We start from the raw sequence: 26,613 nt of genomic DNA, 5'->3' as shown, positions 1-26,613 counted from the left end.
GAAGAATGGTCTACACGGTGATGGACCCTGCTGCTCTCAGGCTAGGAAATGCCAGCTCAGGCCACGCCTCAATCTGGGTGCCCCTGCTGCCCGAGGAGCTGAGGCAAGGCTCCGTGCCACCACCAGAGCACTGGCGCACAAAGCAGGGACGCTGGGTGACAGAAGAATGCCGGCAGCCCTGCAGTGGCCCCTGTGAGCAGGCGGCCTGGCTCTGTCTTCTCCATAAAATTTGACTCAAGCTAGCATCACCCTCAAGCACCAGCACATGCAAGTTCATGCAGGCTCTGCTCCAAGATGCGAAGTCCCTGCTTTTCTGAAGTGCAGGACTGAATACATTAGAATAACTACATGTAAGAGACCAAAAAAAAAAAAAAAAGGAAACAAACAAAGGTGTTCAACACTATGGGTCCAGCGCAGGGATGTAGCTCAGCAGTGCAGCACCTGCCTGGCTAATATGAAGTCCTGAGTTCCATTGCCGGCACCAAAAATGAACAAACCAACCAAAGAAAGGGGTCCGAGAAGGGTGAAAGATATTTAAATTGGACTGTACATTCTAAACACCTAAGTGCAGTTTTAGAAAGTCCACATTTGATATCCACAATTAACAAATATCACACATATTCATGCTGTGTGCATGCTTAAACCACTTCTAGTCTGCATTTTGATATTAAAAAAAAATTAAGAAGGAAATCCCTGTAACTACCACTATCTGGTGATTTCTTTTGTAACTGGAGGCATAAACACCTTTGCATCTCAACTTCCTACACATCAGAAACGGAAAAGTTTAGAGACGCCACAAACAGACAAAAGATCAGCGGCTTCCTATGATAGTAAGCAGGCCAGTATGTCCAGAGACAGAAGACTCCTGTCAGTCAAAACTCCTGCAACCTCACCCAAATCACAAGAAATGGAGAAAGAATACCCAACCCCAACAGGTGGTAAAAATAGAGACTATAAAGTGGAAGAGGAGGGGCTGGAGAGATGGCTCAGTGGTCTAAAGCACCTACTTGAAACAAGCTTGGCAAAGCACAGGGACCGCGGTTCGATCCCCAGCACCACATGCCAGCCAGACCCGCCCCCTGGTGGGCTGAGCTGGCCACACACACACACAATAAATAAATGTAATAAATAAAAATAAATAAATATTTAAAAAAATAAAAAATAAAAAATAAAGCCAGCTCATTTAAAAAAAAAAAAAGTGGAAGAGGAGAGAACCCAAGTATAGTTTATAATAGGAAAAAAAAATTAAGTATCTGAGATTTAAAATATAAAGAGTGAACAAGTCAAAGTTGAAAATCTTTTAGAAAGTCTAATTTCAGTTATGCAAACTTTAAGTGCTTGTTATTTCCACAAAAGTTATTTAAAAGTTTCAGAATGTAACGCACACCTATAATCTCAGCTCTCTGCTGAGGAAAGCTTTCTGCTGAGGAAAGATTGCAAGTTCAGCACCAACCTGGGTAACTCGGTGAGACCCTGTCTCAAAGTGTAAAAAGGACTGAGGGAACAGTTTGTGCAAAAGCCCTGGGTTAAATTCCCAATGTGACCATCACTAAAAGAAATTAGTTTCAGGGTGAAGCAATGAAAGAAAAACATTGATTTCTTTCCTTTTTTGGGATGGAGGGGGTGGTGGCCGTTCTTTCTAGACAGTGTCTCCCTAGGTGAGTCAAGGTTTGAATTTACTACATTGGCCCATCGCTAGCCTGGAACTCACAGCGACCCTCCTGCCTCAGCATACCCATGCTAGGATTTTAGGCACCCGCTGCCATGCCCAGCTGGAAAATATTTTTTTTTTTTGGAATACAGCCATGTCATTTACACGTTTACAGTAACTTAGATATTGCCCTGGACTGTTCTTGTGTCTTTTTTTTTGCAGAACTGGGGATTGAACTCAGGCCCTTGCGCTTGCCAGGGAAGCACTTATTCCACTGAGCCATCTCCCCGGCCCCTGGAAAATATTTTTTAAATATAAACCTATAACCATGTTTCTCCATGTGGTTATTTGGATAAATTTACTAACATACTGTACTGAAAATAAAAAGTTTATTTATTACGTAAAAATGGCTTTGGAAGCCTAGGAATAAAAATCAATGATAGAGCCCTTTCCTAGTATGTGCAAGGCCCTGAAATTATAGCACCACAGAAACAAACAGAACTGCTTGCAGAGTGTGACGATTCTGATGGTGCTCCCTCAACCTCCAGATACCTCAGGAGCTGGAGGGGAAAGAAAACAGAGAAATTAGGCTACAGAAAGAAGCCACAGCGGGCACAGGAAGAAGCGTGGTGGGGCCACTTCAGAGGAATGCGCCGCTCAGTGCAGGGGCAAAGATTGGACCCTGCGCGCCACAAGGGCAGCCAGAGCTCGGCCTGCCGGCCTCCGCCCCCGCCGCTCACTGCTGCCGACTCGCTCACTGCGGGCGACTCTCCCGCTGGCCTCCTGCCCAACAGGAAGCCCGCTTCCAGCCTCCACACTACCAGCCACACCATCAGCCTCTGCAGCACAAGCAGCTGGGAAGACAGCAGGGATCACCTTGTGACAGTGACTCAACAGAGCTGCTGGCCCCTCTGGGGCCTTCCAGGTGGAGCATGACATGGTCTAGTGCCTCCTGAGATGAGCAGGGCAGCACCTATCAAAGGCACACATGCGGGGCCAGCCAAGTAGCTCAATGGAATAAAGCGCCTGCAAGCAGGTGCAGGGACCAGGGGTTCAATCCCCAGGCCTGCCGTGCCAGCCTTGCCCCTGGGGCGCGCTGAGATGGCAACTGAGACTGGGCATGGTGGTGCAAGCCTATAATCCTAGTCTTTGGGAGGCTGTAAACAGGCAGATCACTACGAGACCAATCCAGTAGTAAGACCCTGAACACCCTGTAGACCCTTCTCTAAAATAAAAAGGCACAAATGCACCAGTGCACTAAGTGTGCCCTCCATTTTAGGCGTGTGTCTCAAATATATTCAATACCAAGTGAAATAAACGAAGGCTATCTGTTACAGGCTTTTGGGGTGGGGGGGTGTATGAGGGAGACCAAGAAAAAGATATCAACAATCTAAACCTCCATCCATAGAGAAGAGCCTAAATAGCTGAAGAAAAATGACTAAACTGTTTCCAAAAATGGACACTCGGGCCAGGTGTGATGGCACATGCCCATAATCCCAGCGTTGGAGGAGCAGCTTGACTTCAAGGCTAGACTGGGCTACAGCAAGAGGTCAAAGCCAGCCTGAACTACATAGCCACGTGGGGGGACATTGTGTGTGTCACAACCAAGGATCAGCAAGCCACTTCGTATAAAACAAAACAACAAGAAGGCATAACAACATCCTATGTGGTATTTTTATAACAAATGAAGGAAGCATATTTTACCCATTCCTTATTCAGTTCTTTGAGTAAAGTATATTTCTTCTATGGATATTTGATACAAAAATTATAATGAGATTTACAAATTGTTTTTAATTAGAGGGAAAATACTGTGGATTATGGCATTACAAAAAAATCCACTCTTGGGAGGGGTTCATACAGCGTACAGCTGTGGGCAGAGGAGCAGGAGGCAGAGGAGTGGGGAGGGAAACGACCGCTTCGCGCATTCCTGTGATAAGGCTTGGCTCGGGGATTGAACTCAGGATCCGCATAAATATCAAGTAGCATCTTAAAAATAATCCTGAAAATGATGTTATTTACTAAATTCCCATACAGCCAATAATGTGTATTCCATAATATAGAGTATCTCTAATTCCAATCATTCACCTCACACTCTGCTAAGAAACTTTTTCTGTAATGCCATAATCTTCCCTCTAATTGAAAACAATCTGTAAATCTCATCATAATTTGTGTCAAATATCCATAGAATATGCTTTACTCAAAGAACTGAATAATCACAAATGCTCTATACTATGTATAACAAATGGTTTATCAGAATTTATAATATCCATACTTCAAATATTACACATGCAAGTATCAAAAATCCATTATATTCACAACAAGAAAAAAATTAATCTCTAGAAGGAAATTTTTACCAGTTGGAGTCCCAGATTGATAGCATAATTCATTTTCATCACAGTGAAAATGAAAACAACTAAACTCTGGAGGCTAAAAGCTCCCAAACAAACAAAATATATATTTTCAGGAGAGACTATTAACTCTAATATGTTCAACTCAATTGTTTATAAATGATTCAACATAATCAAGGAGTTTGTTCAAATATTGGTTTTCCAATTACACAGAAAATGTATGTCACCTTAGTTATTAAAAGTAATTTAATATTTCCTGATAATTAAACATTTTTAATATTTAGGTAATTATGTGTTTTCACCTAAGAGAACTGACAACCACCTCAGGCTTATAAGGATATTTTGCCTGCACCTCCCATAAAAACCTGATGCTCCTGCCCATGGCTCATGGCAGCCCTGACCCTCTGCCAAAGGCCACTCACCCTGCAGAACCCTCAGTCTCAGTTTCAGCGCTGTCCCTGGGCTTTAGTGTGGCACAGCAGGACAGCAGGGCTCCCCCAGGCAGACAGAGGCTGGAGGAACAGCCTGGCAGCACACAGGACACTAGAGCCTGGTCAGCTCCTGCAGCCCGGGAAGAAGCTCAGGAGAAGCAAGCGTGGGAGCAGCAAGCCCACGCTCCCCACCTCGAAGCCAGCCTTGGGAAACAGGAACATCACTGTTCCTTCAGAGAGCGCCATTCCTCCCTCCTGGCTTGGTCTCTGATCTTTCAGTGGTCCTTTAAGAGTTTTTTAGTCTTTTGTTGACAGATGTTAACTGACAGGCAATAACATTATCAGTGCCAATGATGTAAAAGTATGACTGTTAATAAGGTTTACAAAAGTGTATGTTTTAATATTCAGTAGTTTTTTTGTTCACTTGTCTATTGTATGCAATTTTTAGCTCATAATTAATAAAAGTCACAATCATACCATATGGCATTATAAATGGCCCACTTGACAAAGATCTACCCTTAATAATACATAGTAGCAGACTTTTCCTTGAATTTATTCAAGCATTTCCTAAAAACCATAAAGGCTAAGTGGAGCTACAACAGAAAACACCACAGTGCCAATTCAAGACAGAAACAAAGACATCCAGATTTGCAAATGTTATGAAGAGGATAGCAAGGGAATGGAAGGAGGAGGGACCACATATGCTGTAAGGGCCAGAGAAGGGGCTTCCACGTGACCCTCAACACAAAACAAGAGCAGAAGCAAATCTGTCTTGATGGGGCAGCAAGCCAGGCTGTGACAGGACAGGACAGAGGCCAGGACCAGAGAGTCCAGGGCAAAGAGCCGTGAGGCCAGGGGGCATAGGGACAGAAGAAAGAAATACGCGGGTGTTAGGGCTTGTGTCTTGATGTGCCCCCCAAAGCCTCAAGCAGTTGGGAGGCGGCTTAGCGTTTCTGACGGATTCACTGCCCAGGGCCAGTGTAATGGGTGTGAGTGCCGCACCTGCCCTGGGGGCTCCCCTGCACACACTAGAAGGGAGGGAGGGAGGGAGGGAGGCTTGCTCCCCACTCTCCCTTTTGCTCTTGCTGATTTTGCTGTCTTCTGATGCCATGAACTGTTACCTTCTGCCAGGCCGCTTGCTCTGGACCCAAGTATGGACTGAGATACTGGTGTGTGATCTTTTCATCCATGAAAGAAAAAACAACAGAAGGGGAAAAATGGCTTAGAATATACAGAACCAATAAAAATAGTATGGGCACATCCACCCAGGCCACAGAGCAGGAAAGACCACAGGACATTTTTTAATAGTTTAAATAGAAACTTTCCAAGGCAATTTGAAAACCATGTTAAAAGTAGCTGGGAAAGGCCTATACAGGAATGATTAAAAAGCATACCTATCTATACCATAAAACCCAAAATTAAAAACGGCTTATGAATGATTCAATTTCTACAGGAAGGCTGTAGGAAATAGGTGGTGAAAACAACATATTGTAGACTAAAAATGTTAATGTGATGTCTTAACCACTGTTTTTTAAAGAATAACAGCTCTACTACCCATGAAACATAGAAATAAAGACCAAAATTTCAAAAGCAAATGATATGCAAATGAGTGGGAATAAAGAAAGTTATAGTATAAAACAAGTATTCTTTTCATCGTCATATTTAATCACACAGCTCATAACAAAAATCTTTGAGATTGCCCGCAATGAAAATATGAAAAGGCACCTGAAGGTTAAAGCTAAGAATGAAAATGTGTCTTGATCCACAGTGCAAGCTCTAAATGTCTGGTTCGAGCAGCAACATTCACAGGCGAGAGCATCAGGGGCTCCTAGGCGCTTGCCCACAAAGATTAACCCACACAGCACCAAACCCCCTGCTCAGGAGAATGCCTCATTCCTTCTGTGCTGCTTACAGACTAAAGCTAGCACAAATGGGAAGGAGAAACCGAGGTGCACGCCTTCAGCTGCACGGCCCAGTTCTAAATGCAGGTATGCGACACTGAAGCCCTAAGCCCACTCGTGTCCTGGGAACGGTGTATGCGGCAAGGGCACAGGCAGAAACCCTCCCAAGTCACTCAGAATTCTGCAATGGTGTCCTCACGTTTAATCCTATGAAGACCAGCATGCCTGCCAAACACAAAAGGAGATATTAAAAGATAGACCAACACACAGATTAACACTAATGTCATTTTTGTGTCAGATTATGTTCTTCAGAAAAGAACCAGAGATGATTTAAGATTAAATTTTATTCTAATTCTGATAAGATGCCACAGAAGCAGGAATCCAATTCTGAAAGGATGTGGATGGCATTAGTGATACCCCAGGGATGAAAATGAACCAGCCCAACATACCAAATGGTATGTCCAATATGCACGGAGAAAATAACATGCAAGACAGTAAGATAACTGGCTAAGGGCTGGAGCTGGGGCTGTAGCCCAGGGGTAGAGCACTGACTGGCCTGGCGTGTGCTGCCTCCACCCCTACCCCCAATTACTTACTGGGGGGAGAGGGGAGGAAGGGAGCTGTTGAGGTGTAACCATCAAATTTGTTCTTAGTGAAATGAAAATCAGAAGGAATAGTAACACATTTGAGTGTCTACCGATACCAGAAAGTGGACCTGCGTCTCAATGTGTTGTATTTTCAGATGCAAAGCCTAAATCTGCCAAATGAGTATGATTTTCCCCATTTTGTACACAATAAAAATGGAACTTTACGGAGTTTCTAAACCTTGGATACAGCCACACACCTGGAGAGCAAGGGTCAGAAAGGAGGCTCTGGTTTCCAATCCTGACACTCAAAAACGCTTTTTATCTCTCTCAGGAGAAAACACCAACTAAGTGGCCAAGCATGTACCCAACAAGCTCCCCAGGAGGGTGAGACACTCTTCCAAAACGCCCACCAGAGCTGCTGTGGTCCTGCCTGGGGTCCACTGGTGCCTCTAGTGCACAGTATTTACCTCCCAGAAGCAGAAAAGATGTGCAGTGCCTGTGTCCCACATGCCACAGGATGCATCAAGCATTACATTTTAAAATGAACAGTTACAAACTCACATTCCAGCAGCAGCCAGCCCATCACCACCGCCCAGCAAAACAGCCCACAACTGCACTGTACACATGGATATACGAGGGTCCCAGACCGCACTTTGCAAAGGCTGTGAGTAGTTGTATTTTTGGTGTTTTTCTGAACAGATGGATTTCTGTTATTAAATAAAATCTCTCTCCCAAATTTCAAAACAAGTTTTTAATAAATCCCTTCTTTTCAACAGAAAACAAACTCGAGACCATACCCACAAGTGAAATAAATCAGAACCCCGTGTGTAAGCATCGTACTGTCTCACTAGTGTGAGAAATTGACGCGTAAATAAGATCCAAAATGTAGAGCAGATATTGTGAACTGGGAAGGACTTGTTCAAAAGCAAAGTCAAACTGTAACAGGGGAAAGAGGAATATACAAAGCTAGTTTCTCTCTGTGTACACACACATTAGATAGTTATATAAGGTAGTTGTATGGCTAGTTTCTCTTAGCTCATTGAAAAGAAAGGTTTGTGCTAATGTCATTTGGACAAGATAGCATGCTTACACCTTTTACTCTGAATACTACGAACATAATAATATGCAATGTATTCATTAATGTCACTCTCCTAACCTGTTTTGAAACTCTGTTTTATTGGAGTTTTTTCCCTCTTTAAGGGAAAAGAAATGGTAACATTTTTGAATATAGATGAGGGAGGGCTTAGGTAATTTTTAGATAATTAGAACAGGCATCTGGTTATGCTGTGCATCTGAGAGAAAGAAGAAACAAAAATAATCAACAACAAAACCCAACGCGGCTCAGCACGTTACCACCGGGCGGCACTGGAGCCCAGCCGCAGGTCCCTCAATGGGCAGACCCCAGAAGCCAGATCTCCCCAGTGCCTGAATTAACACAGCTCTTCTGCATCTCAACCTGTGGCCGTGACCAGCCACTGATGTTGTAATCAGGTTTCTGAATGAACCATCTCCTAATTTTGTAATTAAGGAAGATCATTTTATACTCTGGAAACTAATGTCTTTGACACATGGATAGCTCAAGAAAGGTTGAGTAAAACAATTTTTTTCCAGTTTAGAAAAGGCTGGAAAGCATTTGGCAAAAAGTAAGACTTTCCCCTGCATAAGGAGATCTATGGACAAATCCCATTGTCATGAACACTTGGAAACAGCGGCCACAGCCTGACTGTCCCTAACACCCACAAGTTTATATTAGATTAAAACAGCCAGAAACTAGGGCCACTTACCGAATGTATTTTTAAAGCATCTCCATAAAACCTGGATAAGCTTAAAAATACTTTCAAAGAGAGGAAGAGAAAAGAGATGTAAAACAGAGAACTAAGATGTGTGTGCACAGGCTGTAATCACAAGGAATGTCATCATTATGTACTACAAACATGGACTAATGAAAATCTAAATACTTTTTTGGTAGGTTTTAAATTTACTTTGGCCTAGATATTTTGATTTAACTCAGATTCAAAGCAAAGTAAAAATGACATATATATATATATATATATATATAACGTTTCCTTTTGCAAGGTGTGGAAATACAAATTAAGTATCAGGTCAATATTGTTTCACAAAGTTTAAAAGGTATCAGACAAAAACAGACCATTCTTTTAAAAAGTCCAGTCCTTTTCCAGCCAGAGCCCAAGCCTGGCATGCGTGGGAACTTCCACACATGCTCACCTGCTCCCAGATCCCTTTCCAGCCAGAGCCCAGGCCCAGCATGCTGCAGCAGGAAGAAGCTGAGCACAGCAGCCAGACCCAAGCCAGGTACATCTGCAGGAGTTCAAACCTGGCAGATCTAGAACTGATAAGCTGAGTCACTTTACTAGACCCTGATATGAGAGCATCCTCTCTCTTTCTCTCTTGATCCAGAGAGGAGAGAGGGTGCAACAGGTAACTGGGGTAAAGTAGCCTGCCTGAAGACTCCATGTACATCAAGGGGAAGTGATCAGACAGAACTTAGGGGAATTAATTTAAATATAAATACCCAATTTAATATCTGCTTAGCTACACAGACATAAAGTTTCTCTTATGGTCTAAAACACAAACCCAGGCTGGTGAGATGGCTCAGTGGTCTAAAGCACCTACTTAGATACAAGCTTAGCAAAGCACAGGGACCGCGGTTCAATCCCCCAGCACCACATGCCAGCCAGCCCCGCCCCCTGGTGAGCTGAGCTGGCACCACACACACACACACACACACACACATAAAATTTTTAAAAAATATTCATTGTATCAAAAAACTAAAAATAATCATTAAAAAAATAAAATACAAACCCGTTACTTATAAAAGTTTGTGAACTGCTAAATATCACTACCCATTATTAGTGTTCCTAATCATAATTCTGTAAATACAAAACTGTAACTGTCTTAACCACATAATCTCACTTGGGTAAAAATATTGGTAGGTGCTAAGGCTATAACTGCACCAAAGCTCTACACCAAAGGTCAGAGGATAGTGACAAAGAGAAGGAGTAAAATGCATTCTCAGGCCACGAGCCTACGCAGAACAAATGCAGGAGACATGAGTATAGAAGAAATTGGAAATCACACACCTGAAATCTCTGAATTAATAGTGTCTGAAGTAAAGAAACAACTGCAGAAATGTACAGAGGAAATCAGATCAGAAATAATCTCTGAAGTAAAAAAGAAATGATAACTATAATGAAAGAATTACTAAGTAATTCTAAAGAAGACACATAAAAAAACAGAGGAGAATAGAAAAATGATGGAATCCTTGAATGAGCAATATAGGAAAGAAGTAGATCACATGAAGCAGATTCAAAGAGATATACAGGATATTAAAACCTCAATCACAAGGTGGCAAAGCCATTTGAATAAAAAGTGAAGATAGTGTCAGACCTTGAAGACGCTGGTGCAGCTAGTGAAAAGGCAAAAGATCTCTTAAAAACAACTAGGATGCATGAAAAAATAATTCAACATCTGCAAGATGATGCAAAGATGAATAACACAAGACTAATAGGTATCAATGAGAAAGGAGTCAATACAAATGATATAAAAAGAACATGGGAAGAAGTAATAGCAGAAAACTTCCCAAACATGGGGAAATAATCTAACATGCAGGTAATAAAGCATACAGACTTCAAATAACATCAACCCAATTATAAACACACCCAGACATATAATAAGATCCCAGAAATTCAGCACAACAAAAATACTAAAAGCTGTGAGAGAAAAGAACTAGACCACATTTAAAGGAAAACCCATCAGAACAACAGCAGTTTTCTCTTCACAAACCATCAAGTCAAGAAAAGCGTGGAAAGTACTTCAAGTCCTCCAAGAAAACAAATTCCAGCCCAGACTGCTATACCCTGCACAACTCTCATGTTTGATGCAGAACTGCAATACTTCCATGATAAAGAACTAAAGAATTTCGTATTGACAAAGTCAATCCTACACAGACTACTAAAAGATACCCTAGAGAAGGATCAAAATGACCAAAACTCCATGAACGACAATGGAAAAAACCCACCAAATAGGGCAAACAATTAAGCACAGGAGAAAAAGGGGTATACAACAGCAGGTAAATAACATGCCAATCATAAGTCAATACATCATAATTATAACCATCAATGTAAATGGACTCAATTCACCATGTAAAAGAAATAGACTGGTACAGTGGAAGCAAAATCCAACAATATGCTGTATACAAGAAACATGTATAACTCATAAAGAAATTCACAGGCTGAAAGTCAAAGGATGGAAAACAACACTACATGCTCCAGCACCTCAGAAAAAATGGGGGTAGCAATCCTGTTCACAGACAGTCTGAACTTCAAGCCAAGAATGATCAAAAGAAATAAAAAAGGACACCATATACTGTTAGGGGAAAAAATGCAAGAGGAAGAGGTAACACTCATAAATATGCATGCACCAAACACGGAAGAACCCAACTATATAAGACAAAATCTTAATGGACATGAAAAATCTAATATCCAATACCACAATCTTAACAGGAGACCTTAATACCCCCTTATCCCAAAAAGATAGGTCAAACAGACAAAAAATTTGCAAAGAAGTAGCAGAACTGAACCCAAGGTTGGAATAAGTAGACTTAGTGGACATATACAGTGTTCCACCCAACCACATCTTTTTTTTTTTTTTTTGGGGGGGGGGAAGAACCGGGGATTGAACTCAGGCCCTTGCATTTGCCAGCCAAGCACTTATTCCACTGAGCTATCTCCCTGGCCCTCCAACCACATCTTAATACACATTTTTTTTCAGCTGCACATGGGATATTTTCTAAAAAAGACCACATACTAGTCCGTAGGTCATGCTTAAGTCTATGCAAGAAAACAGAAATTATCACACACATATTATCTGACCATTGCAATAAAACTGAAAATAAATGACAAAACAAACCACAAAAACCCCACAAATACATGGAAATTAAACATACCCTCCTCAGCAACCAATGGGTTACACATGAAATTAAAGAAGAAATTAAACAATATCTATAATTCAATAAAAATTCAAGCACAACTTACTGGAATTTAAGGCATGCAGTGAAAGCAGTTCTCAAAGGGAAATGTATAGCTGTGAATTCACACATTAGGAAAACAGAATGGGAACAAATAAATCCCCTAACGCTGCACCTCAAACGTCTAGAAAAAGAAGAGCAAACCAAACCCAAAGCCCAAAGAAGGGAGGAAATTATAAAGATTAGAGCTGAAATTAATGCAATCAAGATGAAGAAAACAATACAAAGAATTAACGAATAAAAAGCTGGTTCTTTGAAAGATTAAATAAAGTTGATAAGCCCCTACCTAACCTCATCAAAGAGGAATGAAAAAACTCAAATTCAAGCAATAAGGAATGAAAAGGGTGAAATTACCACAGACCCAGTGAAAATTCAGAAGATTATCAGTAGCTATTTTGAGAATCTTTACTCTCACAGAATCGAAGATACAGAAGAAATGGACAGATTCCTAGAAAGATACAAATTACCAAAACTGAATCAAGAAGATATAAGAACTCTCAATAACCCAGTAACAGCCAATGAAATACCAAATGTAGTAAAAAAAAATCTACTGACAAAGAAAAGTCTAAGTCCTGATGGATTCACAGCTGAATTCTGCAAGAAATTTACAGAACATATAATCCCAATACTCCTCAAACTCTTCAATGAAATTGAAAAGGAAATAATTCTCCCAAAATCATTCCTGGAGGCAAGTATTATACTGATATCAAAACCAGAGAAAGATGCAACTAAAAAAGAGAACTACAGACCAATCTCCCTCATGAACATAGATGCAAAAATTCTCAATAAGAGGCCAGGGACATGGCTCAGTACAATAAACACTTCCCTGGCAAGTGAAAGGGGATGAGTTCAATCCCCGGTTCAACCATAAAAAAATAAAATAAAATAAACAAAAAATAAAGTTAAACTTTATTTAAAAAATCCTCAATAAAATCCTAGCAAATAGAATACAGCAAATCATCAAGAAGATCATACACCATAACCAGGTAGGATTCATCCCAGTGATGCAAGGATGATTCAATATTCAAAAAATCTATGAATGTAATACACTATATCTATATGGCCAAATCCAAAAACCACATGATCATCTCAGTCGATGCAGAAAAGGCTTTTGACAAAGTCCAACACTCATTCATGTTCAAAGTCCTACAGAAAATTGGAATAGATGGCCCCTAACTCAATCTGATAAAAGCCATCAATGACACTCCAACTGCTAACCTAATTCTAAATGGGGAAAAACTGAAATCTTTTATAAGATCAGGTACAAGACAAGGATGTCCTCTATCACCACTCCTATTCAATATAGTTCTAGAATCATTAGCTAGAGCCATTACACAAGAGAGACAAATAAAAGGCATAAGAATAGGTAAAGAAGAAGTTGAAGTATAATTATTTGCAGAGGACATGACACTCAATTTGGAAGACCCAAAAAACTCCACCAAGAAGCTACTAGAATTAATACACAAATTCAGTAGCAGGATACAAAGTCAATACCCAAAAGTCAATAGCATTCCTCTCCACAGATAACAAACACACTGAGAGAGAAATTAGAGGAACAATATCTTTTACAATAGCACCATAAATAATGAAATACCTAGGGATTACTCTAAGGAAGTAAAAGACCTATTCAATGAAATAGCAGCATCCTCATAGAACTGAGGCAGAGGGCCAGCCGGCAGATTAAAGTACCTGCAAGCAGGTACAGGGGCCAGGGTTTTGAACCCAGGGCCTGCCATGCTGACCCCGCCCCCAGGGCACACTGAGATGGCAACTGAGACTAGATGTAGTGGAGCGCACCTAAAATCCCAACTCTTTGGAGGCTGTAAACAGGCAGATCACTAGGAGTCTGATCTAGGAGTGAGACCCTGAACACCCTGTAGACCCTTCCCTAAAATACATATATATCTCCTGCCAATTAGATAGCTTTTCTTGACGGAGGAAACCCTAAGATGTGGCCTTTTCTCTAAAGGTCAGGGCAGTTACTCCCTAGCACGGTGATGGTGGTGGCAGCTGGAAGGTGCCTGTGTCTCCTTCCTGTTCCTGCTAATTGGGCTCCGGCCTTTGAGCCTGCAGTGAAAATGGCAGGCACCCAATTAGCTTCTATTTTCCTTAAAGTCCCTCTACACTCTGCTTCTAAATTGTTCCAACTGTGTGTGGTAAAGTTCCTGCCTCTTCCTCTGTGGAATTTAGTAGCTGCCGTAAAGTGTAGGCACATAGAAACCCAGTCAGATCATGGCCTGTTACTTGCCAATATTAAAATTGTAGTCTATGCAGGCAGAGTCAGAAAATGGGAGTAGCTAGAAAGAACTTGTTTTTCCCCCCAGTAATGAGAACTGAACCCAAGGGTGCTCAGACACTGAGACACCACACCCCATCCCCTTTTCAGTGCTGATGCAGGATCCCACTGCACTGACCAGACTAGCCTCCAACACGTGGCCCTCCTGCCTCAAACTTACAGGTATGTACCACTGCACCCAACTAAGGCATTCAAACTTCTTAAAACACTGCTTGACATCAAAATTAAAGAGTTCTATTGCTTTGTTCTGTTTCCTGAGTCTCAACAGTCAAAATTTCAGAAGCATGAAAACTTTTTCAAAGTAATACAACAAAACATTTCATTTTCAAATCTGTGTTTTCTCTGAGGCCTCTCAGAAAAGGAAGCCACAGAAATGACATAAAAAAAGCATGTCCTTTGAGACATACACATTCTCCATCTCCTGAGACAAATCTAACAGGGTCTGAGCTACAGGCTATTCTGGGCAATTTCACTTCATCACCCAAAGGTAATTTCTGGAAAACAGGGCTTCCTGTATGGAGTTCTAGTAAGATGCATCACCTCTTTTGTTGCACAAGTAAAGCCAACCAATATTCTCACAGGAAAAGAAGTTTTGCTACCCCTTTATGTAGGAGCAATCGGACACAAACAGGAGTCCTGTGGCTTCTGGGAGCTGCCTGCCAGCTCAGCACTCTGGTCCTTCTCATCTATGCTGTTTATTCCCATTGGCAAAGCCAAAGTGGTCATAATTACCTTCAAAAGCAGAGATAATGAGCAACACACACCCTAGGAGGAAACAGCAAAAACAAAACCACCAGCGGGGTATAAAACCTAGAACTCCCTTGACCTCCTCATCCCAGGCGCCATCAGCATGGGTTCCGCCCTGGTGAGCCCAGACAGGGAAGGCAGAGAGACGATCATTTGTGACCATACGGGGCGTTCTTTGATCTGCAGGATGCAACGCTCTTTATTACATTTTTAATGGCAAAAGCTAAAGCGCAAAAAAGCCTTAGAAGAGACATCCAGCCATTAACATGGGATGACTCAGGGAATACACAGCTCACAGGGAGAAGCCCACAATTCAACGGGAACATCGGACTGGATATCCAGGGTACCAGGCAGAAAACGCCCACTCTTCCTCTGCCCAAGCCGTATCGCTTCCTTCTAGGAACCATTTTAATCTGAGTTTTGTTTTTTTACAGTTTATACTCTACTAAACAGATTTCAGTCTAATTCTGCATCTCCACTGGCTTCAGTGCCCCCAGGCACAGTCCATTCATACCAAGTTTAGTGAAGGCGCTGACCTGTCTTGAAAGCCCAGGCCAAGGCCCAAGACGGGCCAACCAGCCGATGGCGCCTATGCAGCCTGAGGGAGCTGCTGTGTATCCAGAGCCTGTCCACAGTCAAAACAACACTTCAGCAAAGCAAATTAGCGCTCAGTCTTTGGGAGGGAAAAAAAACAAAACATGCTTTTATGGTTTCTTTGCTCATCAAGAAACTGTTTGATATTAAAATTACCCCCCAAAAAATCTATATCATTTCCTGAAAAATAGATCTATAATTGTGATAGTAAAATAAAAGTTGTATCTTTAAAATATAATTCTGTGTGTTAGCCTTAAAAACATTGAGCAGCTGACCTTTTTCTCTCAATGTTATCATTTTAAAAGCCACGTTCAGGTCCTGAGCTCCTGGCTGCTCACCTCTGCCAACCACAAGCCCCCCTGTCTGTAGCAGCCCCCTGCAGCACCAGGTGTGCACAACTGTGTTTCAGGGAAGGAGAACCACAGAGCTGTGCTCTTAACTCCAGGGGCGTCCGTCAGCCTAGTCTATGAGTTCCTTTCTCCTCTGGATTTCAGAGAGGACAGGATGGGGCACCTGCTAGAGGCTTCTGGTTAAGGAAGACTTGGTTTCAAAAGAAGCCACAACGAAGACAAAGGCTGTGTTCCCCATGCTACCTGTACACAATGGTAGTATCTGGGCTCTAGATACTAGCTGGTCAGAAAGCAGAGGATGGACCACGGAGTCCAGATGCCCTGGGGTGCGTGCCCCCAAAGATGGAGAACACAGAACCTCGGAGAAGGTGCTGGCCTGCCACAGGCACCCAGCCTCCCCTCGTTCCACATACCCTGTGGTAACAACAGGGTTTCCTTACCAAGAATCCAGGTTGTCTGTGACTGACCGCCAATTTATTTGCAACTAATATATGAATACACTGGTTTGCAAGGTACCAAGCATAGTTATCTATACAGCCAGCTAAATGCAACAGAACTATATAATACAAATGTAGTTCATCTTTATATTAATATTCTACAAAACCATGTGACACACATCAGTTGACATAGTAGATGCCCTGAGACGGGATCTGGAGGGACCACAATAGTCACACAGGCTAATGAGCAGTATCCCCAAACCTCAAACCCTGTGACAGCAAGCATGACAGCCTGATGCCAAGGTCCAAGTACAGCTACATAAATGTGAGAACATTTCAAAGTGCTAATGAAATAATAACATTAATTTAAAGACTTATATTTGGAGAAAATGGATATTTCTTCAGAATTTTCATGTTTTGAAAAATTATTTCCCTCTTATAAATTTTACATGCTAATATTATATGATGAAAATCAGTGCCTTGGCCTCAGTGATAAGCAAGAAAACTATTCCTTCCTGCTGTTTCCCATTGGAATATCCTCAGAATTACTTTAGAGGTCTGTACCATAAGACACAGACTTAGATGAAATGTTTAAAATATTTAGAATTTTTTATTTTAATTTTTAAATTTTTAGTACCAGTAGGTATTAGTAAATATAAAAAGCACTTTTCTATGAAAAAATAAAATTTCACAACAAAATAATTAGCAGCAATCATTCATATACTGTGAATCAGGATCTTAAAAGAACAGCCAAAACATTAACCAGAGCACAAGTCAAAGTATTTCTCTCCATTGATATCACTAATCTTCACTGAAAAAAGATACTCAGCATTTATGCAACAAAGCTCTGAACAATTTTTAAGTTGTTTAAATAAAATATAAAACATCCCTCCCTCCATGCTCATCCAAATTTCCACCCATAAGAACTTGTGAAAGAAAACAAGTAAACAAGTTTTTAACATCCAAACTATTAAAACATGCTCAGCATCACTATTCTTCAGGCAAATGTGCATCAAAACCACAGAGAATCACAACCTCTAAACAGTCAGAATAGCTACTTGTGAAAGCCCAATGGGATGGTGAGGAAGCATCAGAGGGAACGTAGGCCTGCTGCTCGGGACGTGACTCACTGCTACGGGACACAGGAGAGAGTGCCCTCAGAAAATCTTAATATAACAAAAAATGTAACTTTTGTATCTGACAAGGTCAGTCAGTTCCCCTCAGGATTTACCCTGAAACCCTGCACCGCAGTTTGCAGATGATCCTCTGTCAGTGTCAGCCATGTGGATTAGTCACGGCCATTGCTTGACCAATTTGCTCTCTGTGAAAGCCTGAGAGAATGTTTTCTCATGTGACTCTCCTTAGGCACACTCTACATCATCTCGGTCTTAACCATCCAGCAGAAAAGTATAAAAATGAAGTATAAAAAGGAAAGCCATATTAATATGCTGAGCTGTAAAAGGCTCACGTCAACAACTTCTGACATTGTCCTACGGAAAACCCATTACTATTATGGACTACTTGACTATATTGAAATATTTTGCTGAATTCATGCACCTACAGTATTTAAACAACAAAGGAATACCCATCTCTGACAAAACTAAACAAAAAAGGGGATACAAATGAACAACTATTTTGTACCTGTATATTCAAAATAGGATAGATATACAGCTACTTTCTCTTAATTCAATGAATAGAGGGATTTGTTCTAATAGTATTTGTGGACAGGATATCATGTCTGCATCTTGCACAATGAATAACCACTAGGACAACAATATGCAATGTATTAATTATTGAACCTGTGCTAGCAATCAGTTTTGAAACTGTCTCATAGCTATTTGTTTCTCAATAAAATTATTTGTAAAAATCTTAATAATAGAACTGCTATGCAATCCAGTACTTCGACTGCTGGACAGGGGGCCAAAGGAAATAAAATGAGTAAACCAAATGCATATTGGCGCTCTCAGGCTCCCACTACCCACAGGAGTCGAGATGCAGCAACAGCGCACGCCTGGCCTCACATAAATGAGTAAAGGAAATGTGACACATGTCCACAGGAAGAGTATTTAGCTTTAAAAAGAAATTCTCCCTTTTACAACAAGATGAAGCCAGATGCTATAATGATAAGTGAAAGAAGCCAAACACAGAAAGACAAATGTGGCATGGCCTCAGTCACATATGGAATCTAAAAAGTGAGGCCGGTGCCATACTAAGAGGGCAACACAGCAGTCAGTGCAAGCTGGGGGCTGGGGCAAAGGGCCACGCTGACAGACAACAGCTACCAGCTTTCAGTTCCAAGAGAACTTCTGGAGGCTCTGTGTTGAATAGGTCAAGTAAAAATAAAGGTGACATATTGTATATGCGAATGTCGCTGACTGTAGCATTCATCTGTGATTTCACGTTATCTATGTGAAATGACAGATAATTTTGATTGAGATAATAATTTTACAACATCAAAACATCACACTGTATACCCTAAATATCTACAGTTTTGTCAATCATATCTCAAGTCTGGGAGGGAAAAATTATTAAAAATAACAAAGAAAAGCCTAGGGTTTTCTTGCTACAAAAGCGTGGACACTGTGCCAGGCATAGTGGCATAGGACCGTAATTCCAGTAAGAGGCTGGCAAATTCAAGGTCTAGCTTGAGACACTTAGTGAGATCCTGTCTCAAGATTTAATTTAAATAAGGAGAGGTAGGTGAGAGGAAGTGGCTGGGAATGTAGCTCAGAGACACAGCACCTACCTAGCATGCATGAGGCCCTGGGTTCAAGTCCCCCCACAGAAAAACAAAGAAGTGAGAGCATGAACATTATATGAAACAATTAAGGGGCCAGGGGATAACTCAGTAGAATAGGCGCTTGTCTGACAAGCAGAAGGTCCTGAGTTTAATCCCCAGTACCACCACCTCCCCCCCAAAAACAGGCAGAAAAGAAACAATTAAGATACTAAAAATAACTGGAAAAAGTAACTTACAAAATGAACTTTTAAATCTTCTCTCACAGTGGAACTCTGTAAACAGTACTTCATAGGAAACAATTTTTTTTCTCTCCCCTCTGACCATCTAGCCCTGGGGTTGAAACCCCAAACCCAAACATTGTACCCCAGCTGTGGCAAGGGCTCCAAGGAGCTGGAAACAGTTTCAATTTCATGCATTCTAGGAGGCTGTCTCAGGATGAAATAATCAACCCTAAAACTCATAAACCTAAAACTGGTCCTTGACATTATAGAAGGGCAAGTTTTCAATTCTGACAAAATAATAGAGATTGTTAAAACAATACTATAGCGTATATAGTATTTCTCTCAAGAAGTGAAGTTGGGAAAAAAGGTAAAGTTTTAATTTCCCTTTTAGATCCTTTGACTTATTGCTTATTAAAGAAGAGCAGACTTGAAAGTCTAGTCGGCAGCTACTTTATGCACTGCCAAATATCTGCGTCTCAGCAACACTGCAAATGCTAAAACTGGGACGCTTCAGAAAATCTCCTGCAAATATTCACAACTACTCATAAGAAATCTTTGATCTGGGACCAGCACACAAATATTCTGCATTTCGATTAGATGAACTCAGACACAGAGCCTGGTACTAAACTGAAGTTTGTGGGAATAATCAATCTTTGGTCAGTGCTGTGAGCTGAGCAATGGCAAGACGTTACAGCCAAGGATGCCCAGTGGGGCTTGTTGGTTACCTGTTCTTGTTTCTCCAGCCACTTGTCCACCATGGGGTGGCTGGCACTCAGAGAGGTGCGGGCATTGTCTCGCTGAAATTGAGTAGACCAGGTACTGGTGTCCCTTGGCAGGCTTCGGTAGTTTTCATCTTTCTGTTCAAACAGAAAGAAAAAGAGCATCTTATTAAAAACTTCCACTTTCTAAATTAACAATATACCTGGCTTTTCAAAAGTACAAAAATGATTCTACATATTTAAAGTATTTTTCCCAAGTCTATACAAAGTAGGTAGGTGAAGAAGCCCCAAAGACACACTGAACTGAAACAGACCCAACATGAAACTGAACCCCTACATCAACACATAAACCACTGCCCAAAATACGCAGAATCATCCTCATCCTCTACCTCCCTACCTCTGTCCCAAGAGTTGAAAGGGCTCAGTGCTCTGGTGCTGGCCTAGCACGCATAAGGCTGTGGGTTCCACCTCAGGACTGTAAAAAGGAAAAACTGTAAAAAAAAAAAAACCCTCTATGTCTATCCAGGTATACATACTCCCTTAACCCAAACTACAGCTGGGGGGGGGGGGGATCCAACATTAAAAACATGTTACACACAGGTACCTTTCCCAAAAGAAATGTAAATATTATGTACTATAAACATATATCAATAAAAAATAATTTTAAAAAAGGCAAAATTTTAAAATCAAATATGTTTCCAATCCTACATTTCATAACTCAAAGAAGAGAAAAAGAAACCAAGCCATCAGATTTATTGACATTCAAAGCTCTACAACAAGTGACAAGCATATTTCTAAATTAGAAAGTGATTTTAAATCTATTTCACTCAATGATCAAATTAATGTCTCCATTCTGTATACTGGTAAACATCAAAACAATGCTGTTAAGTTGAGCTGTGGGGGACTCAGGTCAATAATTTCTGACATTGCCAGTTAAGCAGAAGACCCAATGCTATTATGGGCTACTGGACTCTTTTAGAATATTTTGCTGAGTTTACACACCTATAATATTCAATAATGGAACTTAGAAAAAATGGGGTATGCCTATGAATGTCCATTTTGTATCTGTGTATTCAAAGTGGTTGGGATAGATACACAGTTGCATTCTCTTAATGAATAGAATGATTTGTTCTAATGGTGTTTGTAAATAGGATCACAAGTCCGCATCTTGTACAGCAATTAACCACTAAGAAGAATATATGCAGTGTAATATTTGTTGAAACTGTACTTCTGATTTGATTTGAAACTGTCTCATTGCTATCTGTTGATCAATAAAACTTTGAAAAAATAAAAAATTAAAAAATAAATAAATAAAAACATCTTTTTTTAGATTTATAAAAATCCACAAATAGTACAAATACTTAAAAGTCCTAATAATTACTAATTTTCTAATGATGATCAATAGTTTATTACACCTCAGCCAGTATTTTTGCTAAAATACTATATGAAAAAAAAATACCATGAGGAATTACTCTCTTTTTTTGTTTTTAATTATAATGTTAATCTTTCACTTAAGAGGCTGCCCCAAGCAGTCACTCAGCTTTGCACAGGGTGGGAGAAACTTTCCCTCTTGCCAGAAAAAAACAGATGTTCCTGCTGGGATCAGGGATTTTCCTTATCATCTAAATGTACTGCCACATCATCAGGTGTCAGAAAGCCACTTGGCCTGGGAAATGCATATTAATTTGTTATTCCCTGGTAGAGGTATCCCAGTTAGGAAGCAAATTTCTTCCAGGGAAAGTTAAGTGTGCTTAACTACATTTCAATAAATTACATTTCAATAAAATGCAATCACAGAGAAGCCACCCAATGCTGGGAGAGAAAAGCTTATTCCTAACATGCTAAGCTGAGACTCCTCAGTTTATCTTTCCAAAACAGCTCTTCAGCTGATGGTCAGATCTTGGCAAACTCACATCTCTATGTTTCAAACACCAGAACTACTTCATGATTATTATAGAAGCAATGGACATTTCCACATTAGCACAGGAAACTCAACTATGTTCTCACTCTGCTTTAGTGCAAAAATTGCAAACACCTTTTTAAAAATCATGAGGAATCGCACCATATTTTGAAACACAAAACACTCGATGCACATAAATTTCCCTTTTGCACCCTCTGTGCATCAGATGGTTTTAAATATTCCATGTGATGTGAAGATTTTAGGTTTACAACATTTTTCAACACTGCAATAGTGGTAAAAAGGAGAATTTAATTTTCTACTTTATCATTTCACCAAGAAAAGAACAAAGAAAACCATTTTCAAGATACCTAACCTGAAATTATGAGACTAAAGCAAAATTAGTAATTATGGCTTAGAATACATTTTTTTCTTTAAAAATTACATGAGGCGTGCTAAAATCATCAGCAATCATGTTGCTGGTTCAATGGAGCCTACTCTATCCTGTCTTCTGCCAGAATCTATCTTTTGTGCCCACTGAGGGCTACACTAGAATACGACTTTGAAAGGAACACAAATACTAAAGATCAGAAGAGAGAAACCTAAAGTGGTCTCTAAATAAAATTGTTTTTGATATATTTTTGACCTTCAAGTCATTCTCTAAAACAATAAATGAAAAAAAAAAGTAAAAGGGTGGAGAGGGGGAGGAGGGGAAAAAGGAGGGTGAGGAATAAATTTACCTTAGAAAAATCAAGTTCAATAATCAATTTGTAACAGGTTGGCAGTCCCTTAGATTAGATGAATTATCTATTTAGACATTTTCTTAAAACAAGGAAACGAAAGAATGTATTCTAAACACAGTATAGACTGAGTAGCCCCAACCCAAAAACTTGGGACAAGTAGCATTGCAGATTTCAGAATTGTTCAGGTTTGGGGATATTTGCGCATACACAGTAAGATATCCTGGGGGTGAGACCCGAGCCCAAACCAAACGTTCAATATGTTGCATATATACTTAAAAACACGTAATTTAGTAGTTCTGTGCATGAAACCAAGTCTCATGGGTGTGGAACTCCCGAGTTGAACCATCTGTCATTCTTGTGCTCAGAAAGGACCCTATTACACTCCACATTTTGGGTTTACAAAAGGACAGCCAATCAGTAGTCACTGTTTACCCCATTGCATGACTACTTCGAAGCATTGCATAACTGTGTTTTAGCTTCCTGAGATTTTAGTTGCTGCAGCTGAACACAATCCAAAACATACAGGAGAAAGTTAAAGAATTGAAAATTTCTAAAATCTAAGCTACACACCACTGTAACATGTAATGAAATCTGGTGGCTTCCCGTCCTGCCTGCCCTACCCAGACAGGAACGCCTCCTCTGCCCAGCACCACGTAAGCCCACAGCCAGCCCACTAGCCACTGGGCAGCACTGTGTCTAAGCAGTTTACAATGCAGTTAATAATGGTCCCAAAGTGCAAAAATAGTGTGATGAAAATTCACATATACCCAAGAGAAGCCAAAAAGTGCTTCCGTTAGGTGAAAAGGGAGAGTTCTTGACTTAATAAGGAAAGAAAACAAAATCATAGGCCAATACTGTGTTTGCCAAGATCAATGTTAAGAATGAAATCTTCAACTCAGAAGTTCTGAAGAATGAAGAAATAAATTGGTGCTCACTTATCTGGCGCACAAAAATTACAAAAGTTAGAACACCAATGCTCAGAGAAGACAGAAAAGCAGTAAATTACAAAGTTTGTTACTATCTAAAATCTCAAGCAACCAACAGGATTTTTATTTTTTTTACTGTTTTTTATAATGTATTTTATTTTATTTATTTTTTGAATTTTATTTATTTATGGGGGGGAGCTCAGCCCACCAGGGGGCGGGGCTGGCTGGCATGTGGTGCTGGGGTAATGAACAGTGGTCCCTGTGCTTTGCGAAGCTTGTTCTAAGTAGGTGCCTTAGACCACTGAGCCATCTCACCAGCCCCCCCCCAACAGGATTTTTAGAATGCATCCCATAGATAAAAACTAAATACTTCATTATGGAAAAAAAGTATTATTTGAAATCAATGATCACTAATATCCTACAACAAATGCACATGGTACTGCTGATCTGAGGTCCAGCAACTTGCTTCTATGCTGTCTGGAATCCCTATGCACTGTGAACCACAGCACAGATGTGTAGCTTACTTATTTTTTTTTATAATGTCCCCTCTATGCTTAGTAATTATATATTAGTAATTATTGGTAATAGGCACAGAAAAGATGACAGAATAAGTGTTTAGAACCTTGTCCCAATAGATTGATGACAAGACAGAGGAAACTCAAACTTCCATAATTTTTTGTTACTGTGACCAGCTGGAAGTCATTAGAGACAGACAGGTCATCTGCTAAAATTTACCACTACAGCTTGCCACAAGAGACCGTGCTCACACTGTAATTCTTCAAAATTTTAAATGAGAGTGAAAATTCTGAAACCTTGAACACAAATATGGATCATGTCACCTGTTTACTTCAAATGTTAAGAGTAATAAATCTTACTTTTACCTTGAATATTTTTTAAAATTAAATCCAAGTTTTGAACAGGAATAAAAAAAAAGAAAATAATTTATCCAAGTAAATTGGTTATTCCAGCAAATTAATAATGCACAATATAAAATATCCTACTATGTACACAGAAAATGTTATTTTTTCCTGTGAAATTGTAAAGGTAACGTTCACATTTTTTTAAGTTTCATGTTGGCCTGAAAATTCTAAACTGTTATTCTCAGTTGTTACAACCCATGTAGAATAGCTTCTACACTTACAGTTTCACTTAGTTCACTGTAATATTCAAGAATGAAGGCACACGTGCATAACTGCACATGCACACACGTGCGCGCACGCACACACAGACACACCTCACACAAAAACTTCATAGAACTCTAACATAGAAGTTTACATTTGAGAATTATAATTACGCATGCATTCAGGTGCCTGAGACATAGCAAGCCGTTCAGGTTAAATGCAAAAGCAAAGCTCTACATAACTGACCAGCAGCTTTATGACATTCTTTACTTCAGGTGAGAAATAGAACCCCAGGAAGACAGCTCTGTATGAGGCTATGAAAATAAAAGGTCCCTGTATGGAGAAATGTTGCTTAGAATCACGGAGATTCAGGTTGACTGAACATAAAATGCACCCATATATGTATGCCATGTCTGAAGAGACCTGTTTGTGGAGCAGACCACGGAACCAAAGAAGAGAAACAACAAGCCATGCACTGGAACCAGCTTCCCTAGTTGTTCCCAATTCATCTCGACAGCTCAAAATGCCATGAAAACATTTAACTTACAGACCTTTTTTTCAGTGCCAGAAATCCAACCCAGGGTCACACACATGCTAAGCAGTGCTCTCTACCACTGAGCTATAACTGAGTCCTAGATAGGGAATCTTGCAGTTAGAAAGATTAAGTTACAGACAGTGTAGCTTAACCTGTTCTATTTAAAGAAGAGAGAGGGATCCAGAGAAGTTACCACAAAGGGTCCGCAGAGATGGGTGCACCACACGCTTCCACTTTCCACTTATCCCGCTCCACACTCCATCTCTAGAAAATTGCTGGTTATGAGGCGGCCCACCTCTCAGCCTTGATCTCATCACAGTGAGGTGGCCTAAATGACACGGTCTCTGACATGCAGATGTTCCTGCGGGCTGAGCCCTCCCCCAGGAAAGCATGTCCTCAATGCTTGAACACAGGAAGGGCACAGCAAAGAGATCACATCCGGTCATCACAAGTTATATGGCTGGGGTTATGCTCTTTCTCCTATGAAAATATGCATAAGGTGATGAGGATAGAGATGAGGAAAAAAGTTATCTATTTCCCTAAACTACAAAATTAAGCACTCCTCTGAATTTAGCTGGAGGAACCACAACATACAACTAACAGAAAAGCAATGGCAATAGAAACTTTCATTTAATGTCTCCCACGGTCCCCCACAAAAATCACTTTACTTCCCTAGACCCAAAAGCATTCTGCAGTGAACAATGTCAGGAACAGAAGAAGTAACATTATAAACGGTCCAGATAGGACTAAGCTTTGACAAGCCTGACTCATTTATTTTCTTTCTCATCTTCTCCCTACCTTGCTTTCTTCTTCAATTTTGTTAGCGCTGGGACTGAACCTACAGCCTTGCTGGTGCAAGACGAGCATTCCATCACTGGGCAACACTGCAAATCCCTGACTCATTTTTTTAAAACTACAATAAACATGAAGACCATCATTTGACTCATGCTGCTTTGATACTGAAAAACAAATTGAAATCTGAGACGATTTTAAAACATTTTAGAAAGTGGCATGTATTTTTGACTTTGAAGGTAAAAAATATCTATCCACATTTGACTTTTTTTCAAAATACAATCTTAAATGTTTATCTCAAAACTAAAATTACAAGTTAACAACAGCATTTTGCATCCAAAGCACTTTGCATAACTCCAAGAGAAGAAGGGGAGAAGCACTGGGAAGGAGGGAGAGAAAGTAAAACAGCAGCTGCCAAATTCCACGCGGGCTCGCACACATTACCTACGGTGCAGCCTCACTCTTTTATATTCATGTACCTAAATAGCATTATTCACTAAACTGAAAAGGATATATACAAAGGAGACATA

The 26,613-nt window shown here is 40.4% G+C and overlaps 1 protein-coding gene across 15 annotated transcripts in view; it reads right to left on the bottom strand.

Moving 5' to 3' along the window:
• Nucleotides 1-26,613, bottom strand: part of Pard3 (par-3 family cell polarity regulator) — a 543,836-nt gene that overhangs the window by 319,705 nt on the left and 197,518 nt on the right. For all 15 annotated transcript variants that reach the window (XM_023701951.1, XM_023701947.1, XM_023701952.1 and 12 more), the window contains one exon: nt 20,076-20,207. In XM_023701951.1, coding sequence (XP_023557719.1) covers nt 20,076-20,207 — 132 coding nt within the window. The remainder of the gene's footprint in view (nt 1-20,075; nt 20,208-26,613) is intronic.

The sequence above is a fragment of the Octodon degus genome, unplaced genomic scaffold, assembly GCF_000260255.1.
Source record: "Octodon degus isolate 3935 unplaced genomic scaffold, OctDeg1.0 scaffold00144, whole genome shotgun sequence".
NCBI lineage: Eukaryota > Metazoa > Chordata > Mammalia > Rodentia > Octodontidae > Octodon > Octodon degus.
This window is presented reverse-complemented; position numbering and strand designations above follow the sequence as displayed.